The 13,068-nt window shown below is 48.6% G+C and overlaps 5 protein-coding genes across 5 annotated transcripts; 3 read left to right on the plus strand and 2 right to left on the minus strand.

The window, feature by feature from the left end:
- Positions 1-163: 163 nt before the first annotated feature.
- mus-18 (UV-damage endonuclease) lies at positions 164-2,605 on the plus strand (the record flags this gene model as incomplete). Its single annotated transcript, XM_031147938.1, has 2 exons — positions 164-796; positions 848-2,605. The coding sequence occupies 2 exons, from the start codon at positions 164-166 to the stop codon at positions 2,603-2,605; spliced, it is 2,391 nt and encodes a 796-aa protein (XP_031006114.1).
- Positions 2,606-2,968: 363 nt separating this feature from the next.
- Positions 2,969-4,747, minus strand: mfs1_0 (MFS glucose transporter; the record flags this gene model as incomplete). The annotated part of the gene is made up of 4 exons (XM_031147939.1): positions 2,969-3,261; positions 3,367-3,831; positions 3,900-4,489; positions 4,554-4,747. 4 exons carry the CDS (start codon positions 4,745-4,747, stop codon positions 2,969-2,971), a joined length of 1,542 nt encoding a protein of 513 aa, XP_031006113.1.
- A 2,029-nt stretch (positions 4,748-6,776) lies between these two features.
- LHYA1_G002966 (putative esterase) lies at positions 6,777-7,922 on the minus strand (the record flags this gene model as incomplete). The annotated part of the gene is made up of 8 exons (XM_031147940.1): positions 6,777-6,999; positions 7,116-7,227; positions 7,282-7,353; positions 7,410-7,452; positions 7,501-7,566; positions 7,644-7,659; positions 7,800-7,840; positions 7,896-7,922. 8 exons carry the CDS (start codon positions 7,920-7,922, stop codon positions 6,777-6,779), a joined length of 600 nt encoding a protein of 199 aa, XP_031006116.1.
- Positions 7,923-8,175: 253 nt separating this feature from the next.
- On the plus strand, positions 8,176-9,738 carry TFB2 (General transcription and DNA repair factor IIH subunit; the record flags this gene model as incomplete). Its single annotated transcript, XM_031147941.1, has 4 exons — positions 8,176-8,299; positions 8,347-8,434; positions 8,483-8,936; positions 8,983-9,738. 4 exons carry the CDS (start codon positions 8,176-8,178, stop codon positions 9,736-9,738), a joined length of 1,422 nt encoding a protein of 473 aa, XP_031006115.1.
- A 1,186-nt stretch (positions 9,739-10,924) lies between these two features.
- On the plus strand, positions 10,925-12,775 carry LHYA1_G002968 (uncharacterized protein; the record flags this gene model as incomplete). Its single annotated transcript, XM_031147942.1, has 3 exons — positions 10,925-11,869; positions 11,921-12,005; positions 12,102-12,775. 3 exons carry the CDS (start codon positions 10,925-10,927, stop codon positions 12,773-12,775), a joined length of 1,704 nt encoding a protein of 567 aa, XP_031006118.1.
- Positions 12,776-13,068: the final 293 nt, after the last annotated feature.

A 13,068-nucleotide genomic window follows, 5' to 3' on the forward strand; every position in this document is an offset into this window, starting at 1 on the left:
TGTCAAGAATCTTTGTTGAATGTTTCTTTCTCTTTATTCATACCTGCGTTTCAGCAGATCTTCAGCTACTGGTATTGCTTGGTCAAGTAGGAAAGCTAGCTCGTATTTCTGTGTTCTCTCTTACCCTTCACTTCACAATCGAGGCAGGGCATCAGAAAGCAAAATGCCTCTCAAGCGCAAGAGATCCTCCGTCACAAAGATCGCGTCTGCTGTCAATATTCCCACAATATCACACGAAACGCCAATACTCTCGCCCCACCCTGCTGTCGACCGCGCCCCTCCCAAGCAACAAGCCTCCCACAGAGGCAAGATCGATACGAATCCAGATCATAATGCGGATATTGTTGATGGGAAAACGGCGTTAAGAGCCAGCCCGGACGCCGACGAGAAGGGAGAGTCCTTGGATGTACAAAAGGTTGCCCAAGAGCCTCGGAGGACGTCAGTGAAGACGAATGGCATAAAAGAAGAGAATGGGGGCTCCCCGCTGTCTGACCTCGGGACACCCGCTCCCCCTTCGCTCCAGAAGCAAAAAAAGTCACCTACAAAGAGCTCCGTGGCTGCGAAGAAGGGATCGGATGAGATCAAAGCTTTCAAAGTGGAGCAAGCCGCGAAAAAAGCTGCGGCTATGAAGGTTAAGAAAGAGGACGATGAAGATGAATGGGAAAAGAGGGTCGATCCAGATGGAGATGAGGATGGTCCTACTGACGATATCGATACTATCAAAAACGAAGCTGCTAGGCCGCCACCGGTCAATAGTAATTACCTACCTCTACCATGGAAAGGGCGATTAGGTTATGTAAGGGGTATAAATTTTGAATTTTGGGTTTCACTGACGGGATCTTTCTAGGCGTGTCTGAACACTTATTTGAGATTTTCAAACCCGCCGGTGTTTACGTCTCGAACATGCCGTATAGCATCTATCGTCGAGCACCGACATCCATTGAAAGACCCCAGCCAACCTGAGCATGCCACCAAGAACCGGCCTGATAAATCACAGCCCGCCTCAATCGAGCGAGGGCAACGATATGTGGAAGAATTGTGCCTTGCAAATGTCAGGGACCTACCCAAGATGTTCAGATGGAATGACAAATACGGAATCAAATTCATGAGATTGAGTTCTGAAATGTTTCCATTTGCTAGCCACGCCGAATATGGATATAAGCTTGCACCATTTGCCAGTGAGGCATTGGCTGAAGCTGGTAAAGTAGCCACTGAGATGGGCCATCGCGTAAGTACCCACCCTGGGCAATATACACAGTTGGGATCTCCTCGGGCTGAAGTCATCGCGAATGCTGTCCGAGATCTCGATTACCACGACGAGATGCTTTCTCTGCTCAAGTTGCCTGAGCAAGAAGATCGCAATGCCGTCATGATTCTTCACCTGGGTGGTACTTTTGGCGATAAAGCAGCAACGCTGGATCGATTCCGCGAGAACTACAAAATTCTCTCACCTAGTGTGAAAATGAGAATAGTCCTCGAAAATGACGATGTCTCATGGTCAGTACATGACCTCCTTCCAATTTGCGAAGAACTCAGCATCCCCCTCTGCCTCGATTTCCACCACCACAACATCATCTTCGACTCCTCGCAGCTCCGTGAAGGAACTCTGGACATCATGTCTCTCTATCCGCGCATTAAAGCAACATGGGACCGCAAGAATATCAAGCAGAAGATGCATTACAGCGAAGGCTGTCCAGAAGCCATCACTGGACGACAACGACGAAAGCATAATCCTCGACCAATATTACTTCCTCCATGCGCAAACGACATGGATCTAATGATCGAGGCAAAGGACAAGGAGCAAGCCGTCTTCGAATTAATGCGTACCTTTAAGCTTCCAGGTTGGGATACATTCAACAATATCATACCCTACGAGCGATTTGATGATAACAAACCGCTGCCTGAAAAGCCTAAGAAAAAGAAGACGAAGAAACTAATTGAAGCTGAAATCGAGGAGTTTGGAAAGGAACTAAGTGACGAGGAGGAAGTGACCAAGGAACTCGTGCCAGAAGAAGAGGTGGGTATGGGCGGCAAGGAAAATAGAGTATATTGGCCTCCTGGCATGGAAGAATGGCTACGACCAAAGAAACGTGAGATTAAGAAGAAAGGAGGCGAGGACGAGGAAGCCATATTCCGGAATCCAACACCCGCGAATTTCGCCGCCAGGAAAGCGATCACGGCGCGCAACAAAGCGCCGCTGAGTGACGAGATTAAGGGGAAGTTGAAAGAGGCAACGAGTGTGGCTGATGTGCAGGGGATTTTGGAGGATATGAAGGCTGCGAGGTTTGCGGAAGCAGCGGTTGTAGATGAGGATTCTGAGCCGGTTATCAAGAAGGCGAAAACGAAATCTACAAAGAGTGCACCATCAAAGAAAGCGGGGCCGGGTAAGAAGGCGAAGGCTACTCCTACGCCGAGTGTTTCGAATATGGATGATGAGGATGAGGATGATGATGATGATTTGAGTATGCCTGATCTCTCTGCTGACGATGAAAATGGGACAAAGAAGAAGACGATGAGGGCTGCGGTACCAGCTAGACAGAGTGGAAGGGCGAGAGGGAAGAAGACAAATTATACCGAGGCAGATGGAGATATCAATGAGGAGTAGATGTCGAATTACCAGGCATCCTGCTAGTCGACTTCAACGGCCAAATCGAACAACCTGAGTTCACTATACTTTTGGAGAATTGATATGTATACAAACTCAAATGACAGTACCTAGCTAGAATCTAGCTATAAATGCTACTCCATGCAATACATCCACCCATCAATCAAGTCAAGCCATCAAACAACACAAATACAAATAGGTATCGAAATCAACTCCCCATAACGCTAAGAATCCTTTTCCGTGCCTTCAAAGAGAATCATTACTCCAGCAAGTTTCCTCAAATCGTACTCGCAAATTATGAGTTGTAACAATCATGAATAAACTCACCATCCCATTGCCACACATTGCACTACCCATTAAGACCTACTCCTTAGTACCAGTCGCAGTCTCCTCAGCAGTCGTAGTCTCGGCCACAGGCGCTTTCTCAGTGTGTACAGCATCAGGAACGCCAACGACCGGAGCCGTGATCTTGAGATTCCCAGCCTCGATGTCTCTCTGCAGCTGGTCGAGCCGCGAGCTCTTGGGCAGGGATTTCCAGGCGGGGAGCCCGCTGTCGAATACTTCGTCCATTTCTTCGAGGGTCTTGCCTTTTGTCTCGGGGGCGGTGAGGAACATGTGGATAAAAGCGACGCCGTTGAAGGTGGCGAATATCATGTCTGTTTTTATGTGTTGTTAGTGAGTGAGTGTTGTGCTGAGGATGTGGGGGGAGGAGAGGGTGTTAGTGAGGGAAGGGAGAGAGGGATGGGGTGGCGGAGACTTACACATTTTCCAATTGATATTCCAGAGAAGTGGCGGGACAGCAAAGGCAAGAACACAATTCCAGAACCAATTCGAAGCCGTGGCCAGCGAAACAGCCTTTGCTCTAATTTTCGTCGGGAATATCTCCGAAGGATATGTCCAAGATGTGGGGCCCCAGGTTGTAGCGAAGCTGCAGACGAAGAGGTAGGTCATTGCTACGATGGCTTTGGAGACTGCCTTGTTGTCCTGGATGATCCAGGACGTGTCGTGTTTCTTGCCGTCGGCGAGCGGAGGGGAGCCGTAGGATGCTTGGAGCGCCCCGACGATAAAGAGGAGGGTCATCATTAGGAAGGACCCGATGAGCATGGCGGGGCGCCGGCCGAAACGGTCGAGATAGACGATGGCAGGGAGGGTGAGCAGAACGTTTAGGATGTATTGGATTGAAGCGGTCAGAAGGGGAGAGGCGATGTTTGCGCCTTCCATGATGTCTGCAATCAAGGGGTTGGGGTTAGCATCAGTCCGATTGTATTTCGAAGGACGATTGGATTGGACATACAAACTACATAGTACATCATTACGTTCATTCCGCACAGTTGAGACCACATTTGTATTGACATTCCCAGTAGTACACGCTTCAACATGCGGGGTTCAACCAGCTGTCTGTAGCTGCTTATGGCTTCCTCGCGATCGAATCGAAGCGCTTCTTCAATCTCCTTATATTCGGCCAGGACCTTGGGATGGTTGAGATCGCCACCGCCGTGTAGATTAGCTAAGACCTGGATCGCCTCGTCCCAGCGGTCTTTCGAAGCTAGCCATCTAGGTGACTTTGGCAAAAAGTACATGCCGAAGAAGAGTAGCACAGCTGGAACTATCTGCACCCCCCATGGGATACGGAATGCAGACGTTGGCTGGTTGATATCATCGGGACCTCCTCCAACCCACGATGCACCGTACTGAATGAAGTACTGGATTAGAATACCCCAGGTAATAGCCCATTGTTGTAGAGAGACAACCCGGCCGCGGATTTCCTTGGGGGCGATCTCTGCTTGGTACACGGGGCAGATGGACGAGGCAATACCAACACAAATGCCAGCAACCACACGACCAACGACCAGCATGGCGATATCTTGAGAAGCACATTGAATGCTGTAAATTAAATGTATCAGCTTCTTCACAATCTATCCTCGTTTGCGGATTTATATAAACTCACATTGAACCAACGATCCAGAAGATCGAAGCTATCTGAATACTAGCCCGACGAGAATATCGATCCGCAACATAGGACGAAGATAGTGCACCGACAAGGGAGCCAAAAGGCATAGCACAAGTGATTCCTCCTTGACGATAGGATACTGGATTCCCAAAGTATACCTTGTAAGCCTGTGTGCCTAGGACACCAGACATACTCGAGATATCGAAACCAAAAAGTCCGCCGCCTAATTAGGTCAGTCATATTCATGCTGTACTTTGATTTATTTATCTTGGCGTTCATGTTGTAGTTTTTGATACTGGGCGCGATGAATGAGAATTCAGTACGTACCAATGGCGGCGAACGCACAAATGAAATATACATTGGTCGCCTGATACATGATGGCATTCAGTGACGGTTCGCCTCGTCTGTTATAAGTCTGTGTGCTCGAAATAGGTCAAACAGCACGCTGTTGATCAGTCGGAAGAAGTAGCAATCCTCTAGTGGAAGTGTAGAGGACCAGTTGAGATCTATATACGGTGAAGCTACCCGAGAGCAACAGTCTCAGCACTGGATATTCTGGGTCACCTGGGTAGCTGTCACGTTGGAAACGGCACGGTAAAACTCCAAAGCCACGTACTTAATAACCTGCTCAGCTTCGGGTCTCTGCCACCTACACAACGTGTTGGTGTGGCCGAAACCCTGCAGCTTGCGGGTTGGGAATATGACTAGCCACTTGACTGCCCTCCAAAGACCATATTCTGAGTGGCTCACTGGACAATTGCAACTTGTGTCATATGCCCGACGTTACGATCTAGGGTGAAAGTCCGGGGACACTGCGGAGTCCTACTTGAACGTTGCATTTCGGTTTGCAGAAGCTGTGTGGTTGGCTAGAAGACCAACCTTGCGAATGACCTGGAAATCACCCAGTGGGGTTTTTGCGAGTAACTGCCATCTCAAAAACAAAAAGAACATTTCCCAGCCCTCTGTTGTAATTCTCGGTTGCAGGCTGGAGATTTCGCAAACTACTTGTAGAACACTGACTTTTCAAGAGCTGGAGGAATGTGTCACCTAGTTGGAAGGATTGTGGCAGTTCCTATGATTGATGTCGCCGAAGCAAGGCCGTTGCCGTTTCTGATTTTGATTTCCCCAGTCCCCCGCAATCTCTAGCGCGCTTTCTGACATGTGGCTTACAAGGATTATTTATTGTCTTGCGCTGGGTACAGTACAATAAATGGTGTCGAACGTTTCGAGTCTAATCTCACCGGCTGCTTTGTATACTTGAAGCAAGTATGCGTGTGCAAATACTGGCCACTTGGAATCATCGGTGTTGTTACTAAACTGCACTCGGTGCAATCGGTGCCAACCCGCAATCGATACACTCGGATTGGAGTCGTGACTGGGAAATATCCAATGGGAACGTTGTAAGCTGTAGTGTAACTTTAGTCACATATGGCTTTCATGACAATGCAGTGCTGGCTGTGCCGCGAACAACAGAACATCATACCGTCACACGTACACCACATTTGTGAGTTACACAGGTAACATAATGAGTATTGGTTGTCCGTGGCTCACGAGATCTTGGTGTTCATGCTGGGATAAATTACTAGGGACATCTATCTGCAGTTCTGGAAGGTCATAAAAATCGTGTTTGTTGCCTGCGGGGTCGAGGCTGAGACCAGTCGATAGATCCGTAGTAATATAGTAAAGGGGTGGATGAAAGCTTCACCCGAGGCTGCATGATTTACACCGAAGCAATATGGAGCTCGTCGAAGCTTAAATAATGTTTCCAATTGCCCGGGAGAATGGAATCGTTTCAGACCGAAAGTGGTCTCGCCCAAGTATGTTTGAAACACTTTTCTTGCTCAGGTACTGGTCCTCAGGTTTGGAGACTGTTCTCAAAAGTGTAGTAACGTCGACGTCCGATCAAAATATGCCAATGCAAGCATGATAGGCATGTCGCCTGGTTGGTTTCATAAATGGTTAAATCAATGTGGCGGACTTGGGGACGTGTTATTAAAGCCGACAGCCGGTACGGCAGTACTGTTTCTGTCAGTATTAGTGTAACAATATCCAGATTAAAAAGTTGGCCACTTTCTTATTTTGTGGTCACTGATACTTATTATGGTCTGTAGACGCAAGATTGATGAAATCCACTTTGATTCTAGTGCCGCCCGGTGGCCGAAATGTCTTAGAAATTCTATATATTGAAGATGTATACTTCCTGAAATTCTAAATGTCGACTCATTTCCTTGGAGAGAGCTGTTCAACAATATTTTCTGGGTGCTTCCAGGCCTGGCGACGTATCTGCCAGATATTTAGCAACGTAAAGAGTTTTGTGACTGTCATGAAGCTGGGAAGTTCCATTCTGATTTCTGAGGGGCTTACTTTGTATGACTGCCTCGCGCAGCAATATCTCCTTTGCCGTTGATGAATTCGATTGATGTATATGCAAGGGTTTTGCCGACTGATATGATTAGTACTTAAGTTGTAAGGAGGCTGGAGGGGTCTCGCAATGGCCACGAGATGCAAAACCAATTATGATTTTGAGATCTTCTACTCGGCTTAAAAAATCCAACAAACAAAATTGATGCCGGCTCCTCTGTCAGGACAAGGGAGCTCAACTCACATTTATCACACTTTACGATAGCCTTCAGAACATCTCCAACCTGTCCTCCCGAATTGAGGTATGTTACTAAGAAAGTACGTAAGTCAATCGTCTTTCTCGGAATTCCCAAACAAAACTCACCGTTCAGGTCAGTCGAGACACCTGTAGCATACAAGCCTCTCGATGCCACAGCAAGAGAGCCACCAAGGTCAACTGTAAACTGACATTAGTGATCCATTGGCATTTTCAAGTGGGCATGGAAATAATACCCATGCTGGCAATGGTTCCACCATGGATGATACTGAGACGATTCTAACTTTCATTTAGTGACATTGAGGATTGAGAGAGAATCATTTCTACCGTGTGCTCCTTGAGAATATCGAGCTCAAATTCTACGCGGCCAGGCTCTGCGGCTGTGACTCTGAGCTAAAGAGGAGGACGTTAGAGCAGGGCTAGGACATGTTCCCAATATTGGTAATATAAACAGCAGGCGGGGAACTTACATTCTCGCCAAAAAGCCTGCAAGTATTTTGGTGTCAACAACTAGTCTACTGAACGATCTGAAGGTTTTCTTTTCTTCACATTGAAGAAAAGATTGCATTTGCAAGCATTGGAGTTCGAACACTTGTAGGCTGGGGACGAAAGATAGGGGGAATCACCTCGGCTCAAGACCGGATTCCACTTGGAAAGACTTCAGTACCTGTTAACATATTAGTCAAGTGTTTAAATCATTGCCATTTTCATATATCACACACCGATCTGACAAATTTGAGTGCCGCCATGTTGCAAAAGAGCTGAACATAAACCGCGTTGAAGTGAAGTGAAGTGAAGTGAAGCTTTAAGCTTGTTCCTGCGTGCCCCTCTACATCAAGGGAGGTGTGGAGTCTACGTTGACCGAGGTTGTGCCGTGAAAGTCAAAATATATCGAGGCTGCATCTAAGCCTTGAAGGGCACACGATTACAACCTCCCTTCTTCACCATCAAACAATGATAAATCAATAACAAATCGGGAATTGAGATAGTGTCTCCTACAAAATGTCGGTCTCTTCTCTCGCCTCCTTCGAGTACCTGGAAGGGCTTCCCGGTACAACATTCAGAAGGCTATACCTACAACCCTCCACGACTTTGGCCATCTTCAGGCGCATGCTACCTCATCTGGGTATGACTTCCTACCAGGCTCAAGAGATCAGAGCTGAACAGGTACAGCAAAAACATTCGTCATGGCTATGTTGTACATGACCAAGCCTATACCACTTACAGATCTCGACCTTTGGGTCCATCCAAGTAGCAAGAGGTAAGCCTTCCACTTCCCTGGCTTTGACCAAGCCCTCACACTTCCTAGACAACCAACCGAAGCCCTCTCTCTACTGTCTCGACTTCATATCGTCCATATAACGGCACGTACTCGAGACGAACCGCAGGTGGTGTCCCTAACGAAAGCATTCGGGTCTTCCTTACGGCTCGCCTTGACTGGCGGTGGTGACCACCAATCATTCGGAGTTCCATCGAATGACTCTACCACGGCAGATGTAGATCTCAACTTCCTCGACGATTATGCACAAATGCAATGGGAAGGGATCTTGCATTTTGTAGTGAGCAGTGTGGGGGAGGGTATGCGTCAAAATACGCAGGGCCCGACTCCCGCAGTCAAGCAATTACTTGAGTCTGGGAATCTAGTTACGAGAGCGAGACATTCTGGCGGAGGTATCACACAAGCTGGTTTTTCATTTCTGTTACAGGAGGCTAATGCCCAAGTTTGGACGCTACTCCTACTGTGGATTAAGAATGCGAAACAGGTTGGTAATTCGTCTGCTCCCAAGTCTCCAATACTGACATTGGTAGATGGAAATGGATTCTGTCGATGTTCTATCGTTCCTCTTCATGCTAGGATCTCTTGAACTGGGGCGCGCGTATAGCACCACCACACTTACGGACTCGCAAAAGCAAATGATCACCTACTTGGTAGACTTTGGCTTGGTCTACATTCCTCCATCGTCGAAGAATCAGTTTTTCCCTACGCGGCTGGCTACGACCCTTACTTCCGATGCTACTGCTCTGCGTAGTGTGGCAGCTGGCTTTGATGCTGCGCATACGAATGCTGCAGCGCAGAAAGGATTCATAATCATCGAAACGAATTATCGATTATACGCATATACTACCTCTCCTCTGCAAATCGCCGTCCTCTCACTCTTCACAAAACTCACCACTCGTTACCCCAATATGGTTTCCGGGCGTATAACACGAGAATCCATATACAGGGCTATTTCACATGGCATCACATCCGACCAAGTGATCTCGTACCTCTCCACACACGCGCATCCTCAACTGCTTAAAGCCTCAGCTGCACATGGTGGAGGACCTGTTCTCCCTCCTACGGTAGTGGACCAGATCCGGCTTTGGCAGATCGAAAACGAAAGAATGAAAGCGACGTCTGGATTTCTCTTTAAAGAATTCGAAAACCAGCAAGAGTACGATGGGTGCGCGAAGTATGCAGATGAAGTTGGGGTCCTCGTCTGGAAAAGCGATCCCAAAAGGATGTTTTTCGTAAGCAGAGTGGAGCAACTGAAGGATTACATCAAAAGTCGAAAGATGAAGTAGTTTGAGGCATCTATGAGGAGGAAGTAACTTGGTTTAGGCGGATGGAAGGTTTGGTTAAAAGGTCTTTTGAAGGAATGCATAGCGCGGCGTTGGAGGGGATATACTTCACGGGCTCTTCTATATTGCTGCGAGGTAGGTACTGGAAAAGCCATCTAATGTAGATGTAGCCCATCCAGCCCAAATTGTGGGGTTTGAAGGCATATTCGTCGCCCATCCTTATTGTTTCAGAGTATGGCATAGCCATGGCATGGGTCCTTGACTCTTTGAATGTTGGGTCTGCGCTGGGCTGGGCTGGTTACGGGACTCGGGCCGCACCTTATCAACCTAACCCACCTCGGTACCCAACCCAAATCTTCTTTCGGGCTGCTATGGATCTCGGAATGATATTAAACTTGACACTTTGGTGACATTTAATACTCGGTGTTGGAGCCCGATATCCCTTTTACTTCCGTAGTTCCTGTTTTCCTACGTCAGTGGCGTCTCAGTGGCGGGCGAGCCAAAAACGCGTGAGCCATGGCCATGCCATGATATGATGCCGAATACCTTCAAATTGCAGTCAGATTGAAAAGGTACCCAGCATTTCTGGAGCATTTAAAAATAGAGAGGGAAGGATTCGCAAGTGCAAGGCGGAGTGCTAACATTTCAACATCGGCAATCCTACCAACACCAGTACTTCTGTAGACTGATCGGTGTCCCTGAAGGTGAAAGAAACACGTGAAGATAATCACTCTCACTCAACTCAACTCGTACCCGGCGCACAGACAGAGAGTAAGGCCGCAACTGCCCAATCGCAACGAGGGGAATCCCTGTACAGCCCTCATCATCCAAAGCCTGTTTGCTGAGCGAGAGACATCACCAGAACAGAACCAGGCCAAGCCTCCCACTTGATCAACTTGACCCCAGAAACGTTACTCCGTAAATCTCTTCATCTTCCAGCCTCTGCATTTCTCGACGCCAGACCGCTTTATTCCTCTACCAAACCACGACTTTTAACACCGACTTCTTCCACCAGCGAACGTCTTCTTTTCTTCAACCATCATCCCTTCTGACACCCACACCGTCGCAGATAGGGTAGCGGGGTAAAGGGTCACCACCCCAACGATACCGCTGTTGCACCTCAACAACTCCATATCGCCCGCTTTTCTGCGTTGTACACAGTCAACAATCAAGATCAACATCTGCAAACATGTCCCGAGATCCATATCGCTCGTCCGCCGGCGATCTAGGCTATCGCAGCCGCGGCGGGGAACGTTGGGATAGCGAGCGCTTCGCCATGGAGCGAGACCGCGATCGCTTTGGCAGAGGAGAACGCGACCGTTTCGAGGAACGTGACACTCGTATCGTCACCCGCGGGGGAGGAGGAGGGAGCGGGTTCGGCCGTCCTCGAGAGCGATCTCTTGACGAAGTCTACGAGCATGACCGTTTTAGCCCACGAGGAGGCTACGAAGACGATAGATATGAGAAACGAGAGCGGGACTATTACGACGAGCCGAGATTTGAGCGAGAGCGACCACCTTGGGAAAGGGAGAGGGAGAGGGGACCGAGTATCACGATTGAGAAGGAGAGGGAAAGGGAGTATTTTAGCCCATCCCCGCCTCCTCGTCGAGCGCCGATGAGACCTGGGATTTTGAGGAGACAGTCGAGCTTAGATACCTTTGACCGGAAGAATACTTTGGCGAGGTTCCAAGAGAGAGAGGAGTATGGACCTCCCGCGAGATATAACCGAGAGGAGATGAGACCACCGGCTTTGACCCCTATCCCGCTGCCGAAAACGAGAGCCTTAGGTCCACCTCCCAGACGATTCGAAGAAAGGGAGTCCTACGATGAGATTAAGGTGGCAGAGCCAGACTTCTATGGCGACGAAGACTTCAGAGGATATCCAGAGCGTGTCCGTGAGAGAGAAATTATCAGAAGACGGCGACGTAGCAGGAGCCGGAGCCGAAGTCGAAGCAAAGAGAGTAGGCCAGCTCGCAGTGTTAAGGGGAGTGTTATGGGCAGCAGTCGTAGCTCTTCGAGCGATAGCTTTGAGACAGTCAAAAGCGAATTCCCGAAACGGGGAAAGACCAGAATGCCTGGACGTCTTGTTGACAAAAGGGCAATCATAGATTTGGGATATCCTTTTGAAGAAGAGGTAAGTGTTGTTTTGTCAGTTATATTGGAATTCTCTGACTCCTCTCGCTAGGGTGAAACTATCATTATTATGAAAGCACTTGGCCGGGAAAATATTGACGAAGTCATCAAACTGAGCGAAGATTACAAGGTTGACAGTAAGCCACTCTTTTTCTTTTCTCCCCTGTCTTGCCGCAAGCTCCACGATTAGGAAAACGTATCATTTTATCTAACACCTCGTCTCTTTGCAATAGAAGTCGAAATGCACGGAGGCCGCTCACAAGCCGGAACCATGGTTGAAGAACACCGAACAGAAGTGTTCACCGTTCCAGCACCAGCACCACCGCCACCGCCACCACAATTCTACGCTCCCCCTCCACCCCCTCCACAGGAAATCGATATTAAAGAAACCACTATCATCGAACAACACCGATCCCCATCTCCAGCAAGATCTACACGCTCTCACCGTTCTCACTCCCGCTCCCATTATCACCCCAGTGGCCCCGTTATCATCGACGCCGGCCCACGTGATGAATCTACCTTCGTCGAGCGCAAACGCGAAATAATCGAGCGCTCAGACCCCATTCCCGTCGGGCCCCTCGCGCTCGCCCTCCCAGCAGAGCGCCACCGCTCCAAAGATGAACGCTCTATTCGCGCTGAGATCAAGGCACTCGAAGCCGAGAAAGAAGCTCTCCGAGCCGAGAAACGTGCTGAGAAAGAAATGCGCAAGGCAGACCGTATCCGCCGTGGAGGCCACAGCGGCCGCGTCTCAGAGACCGATCTCGTAATCTATGATAGAGAGAGAGATAGATATGATGAGGAGGTGACCCTTGTAAGGCGAGAGAAAGTCTCTGAGCCTGAAGGAGGTGTGAGGATTGAGAAGGACAAAAAAGGTAGGATGGCCATTAGCGTGCCGAAATACGTCTGAGACGATATTTTGGAATTCCTCTGGTGGGTTATTTCCCCTCATTTGGGGATTTGATGAGTTGGGGCTGATTTGTGTGTTTGAATAGCGCCGCCACCAAAACTGGTGAGAGCTATGCTTGCTACTCTTACTTGAATTGTGATTGCTGGGAACGAGGAAGGGTCGTGGCGTCAGGGAGTGATGGAAGGGATTTTTGGGAATGATCAAACTTATCAGGATAGGTTAGCGGTCTGTTTCTTTGCATATCAGGATAGAAAGGCAGGGATAGCAATTTTGATCTATGGAGGGAGTGCCAT

Source organism: Lachnellula hyalina (assembly GCF_007821495.1).
Source record: "Lachnellula hyalina strain CBS 185.66 chromosome Unknown contig00050, whole genome shotgun sequence".
Lineage (NCBI taxonomy): Eukaryota > Fungi > Ascomycota > Leotiomycetes > Helotiales > Lachnaceae > Lachnellula > Lachnellula hyalina.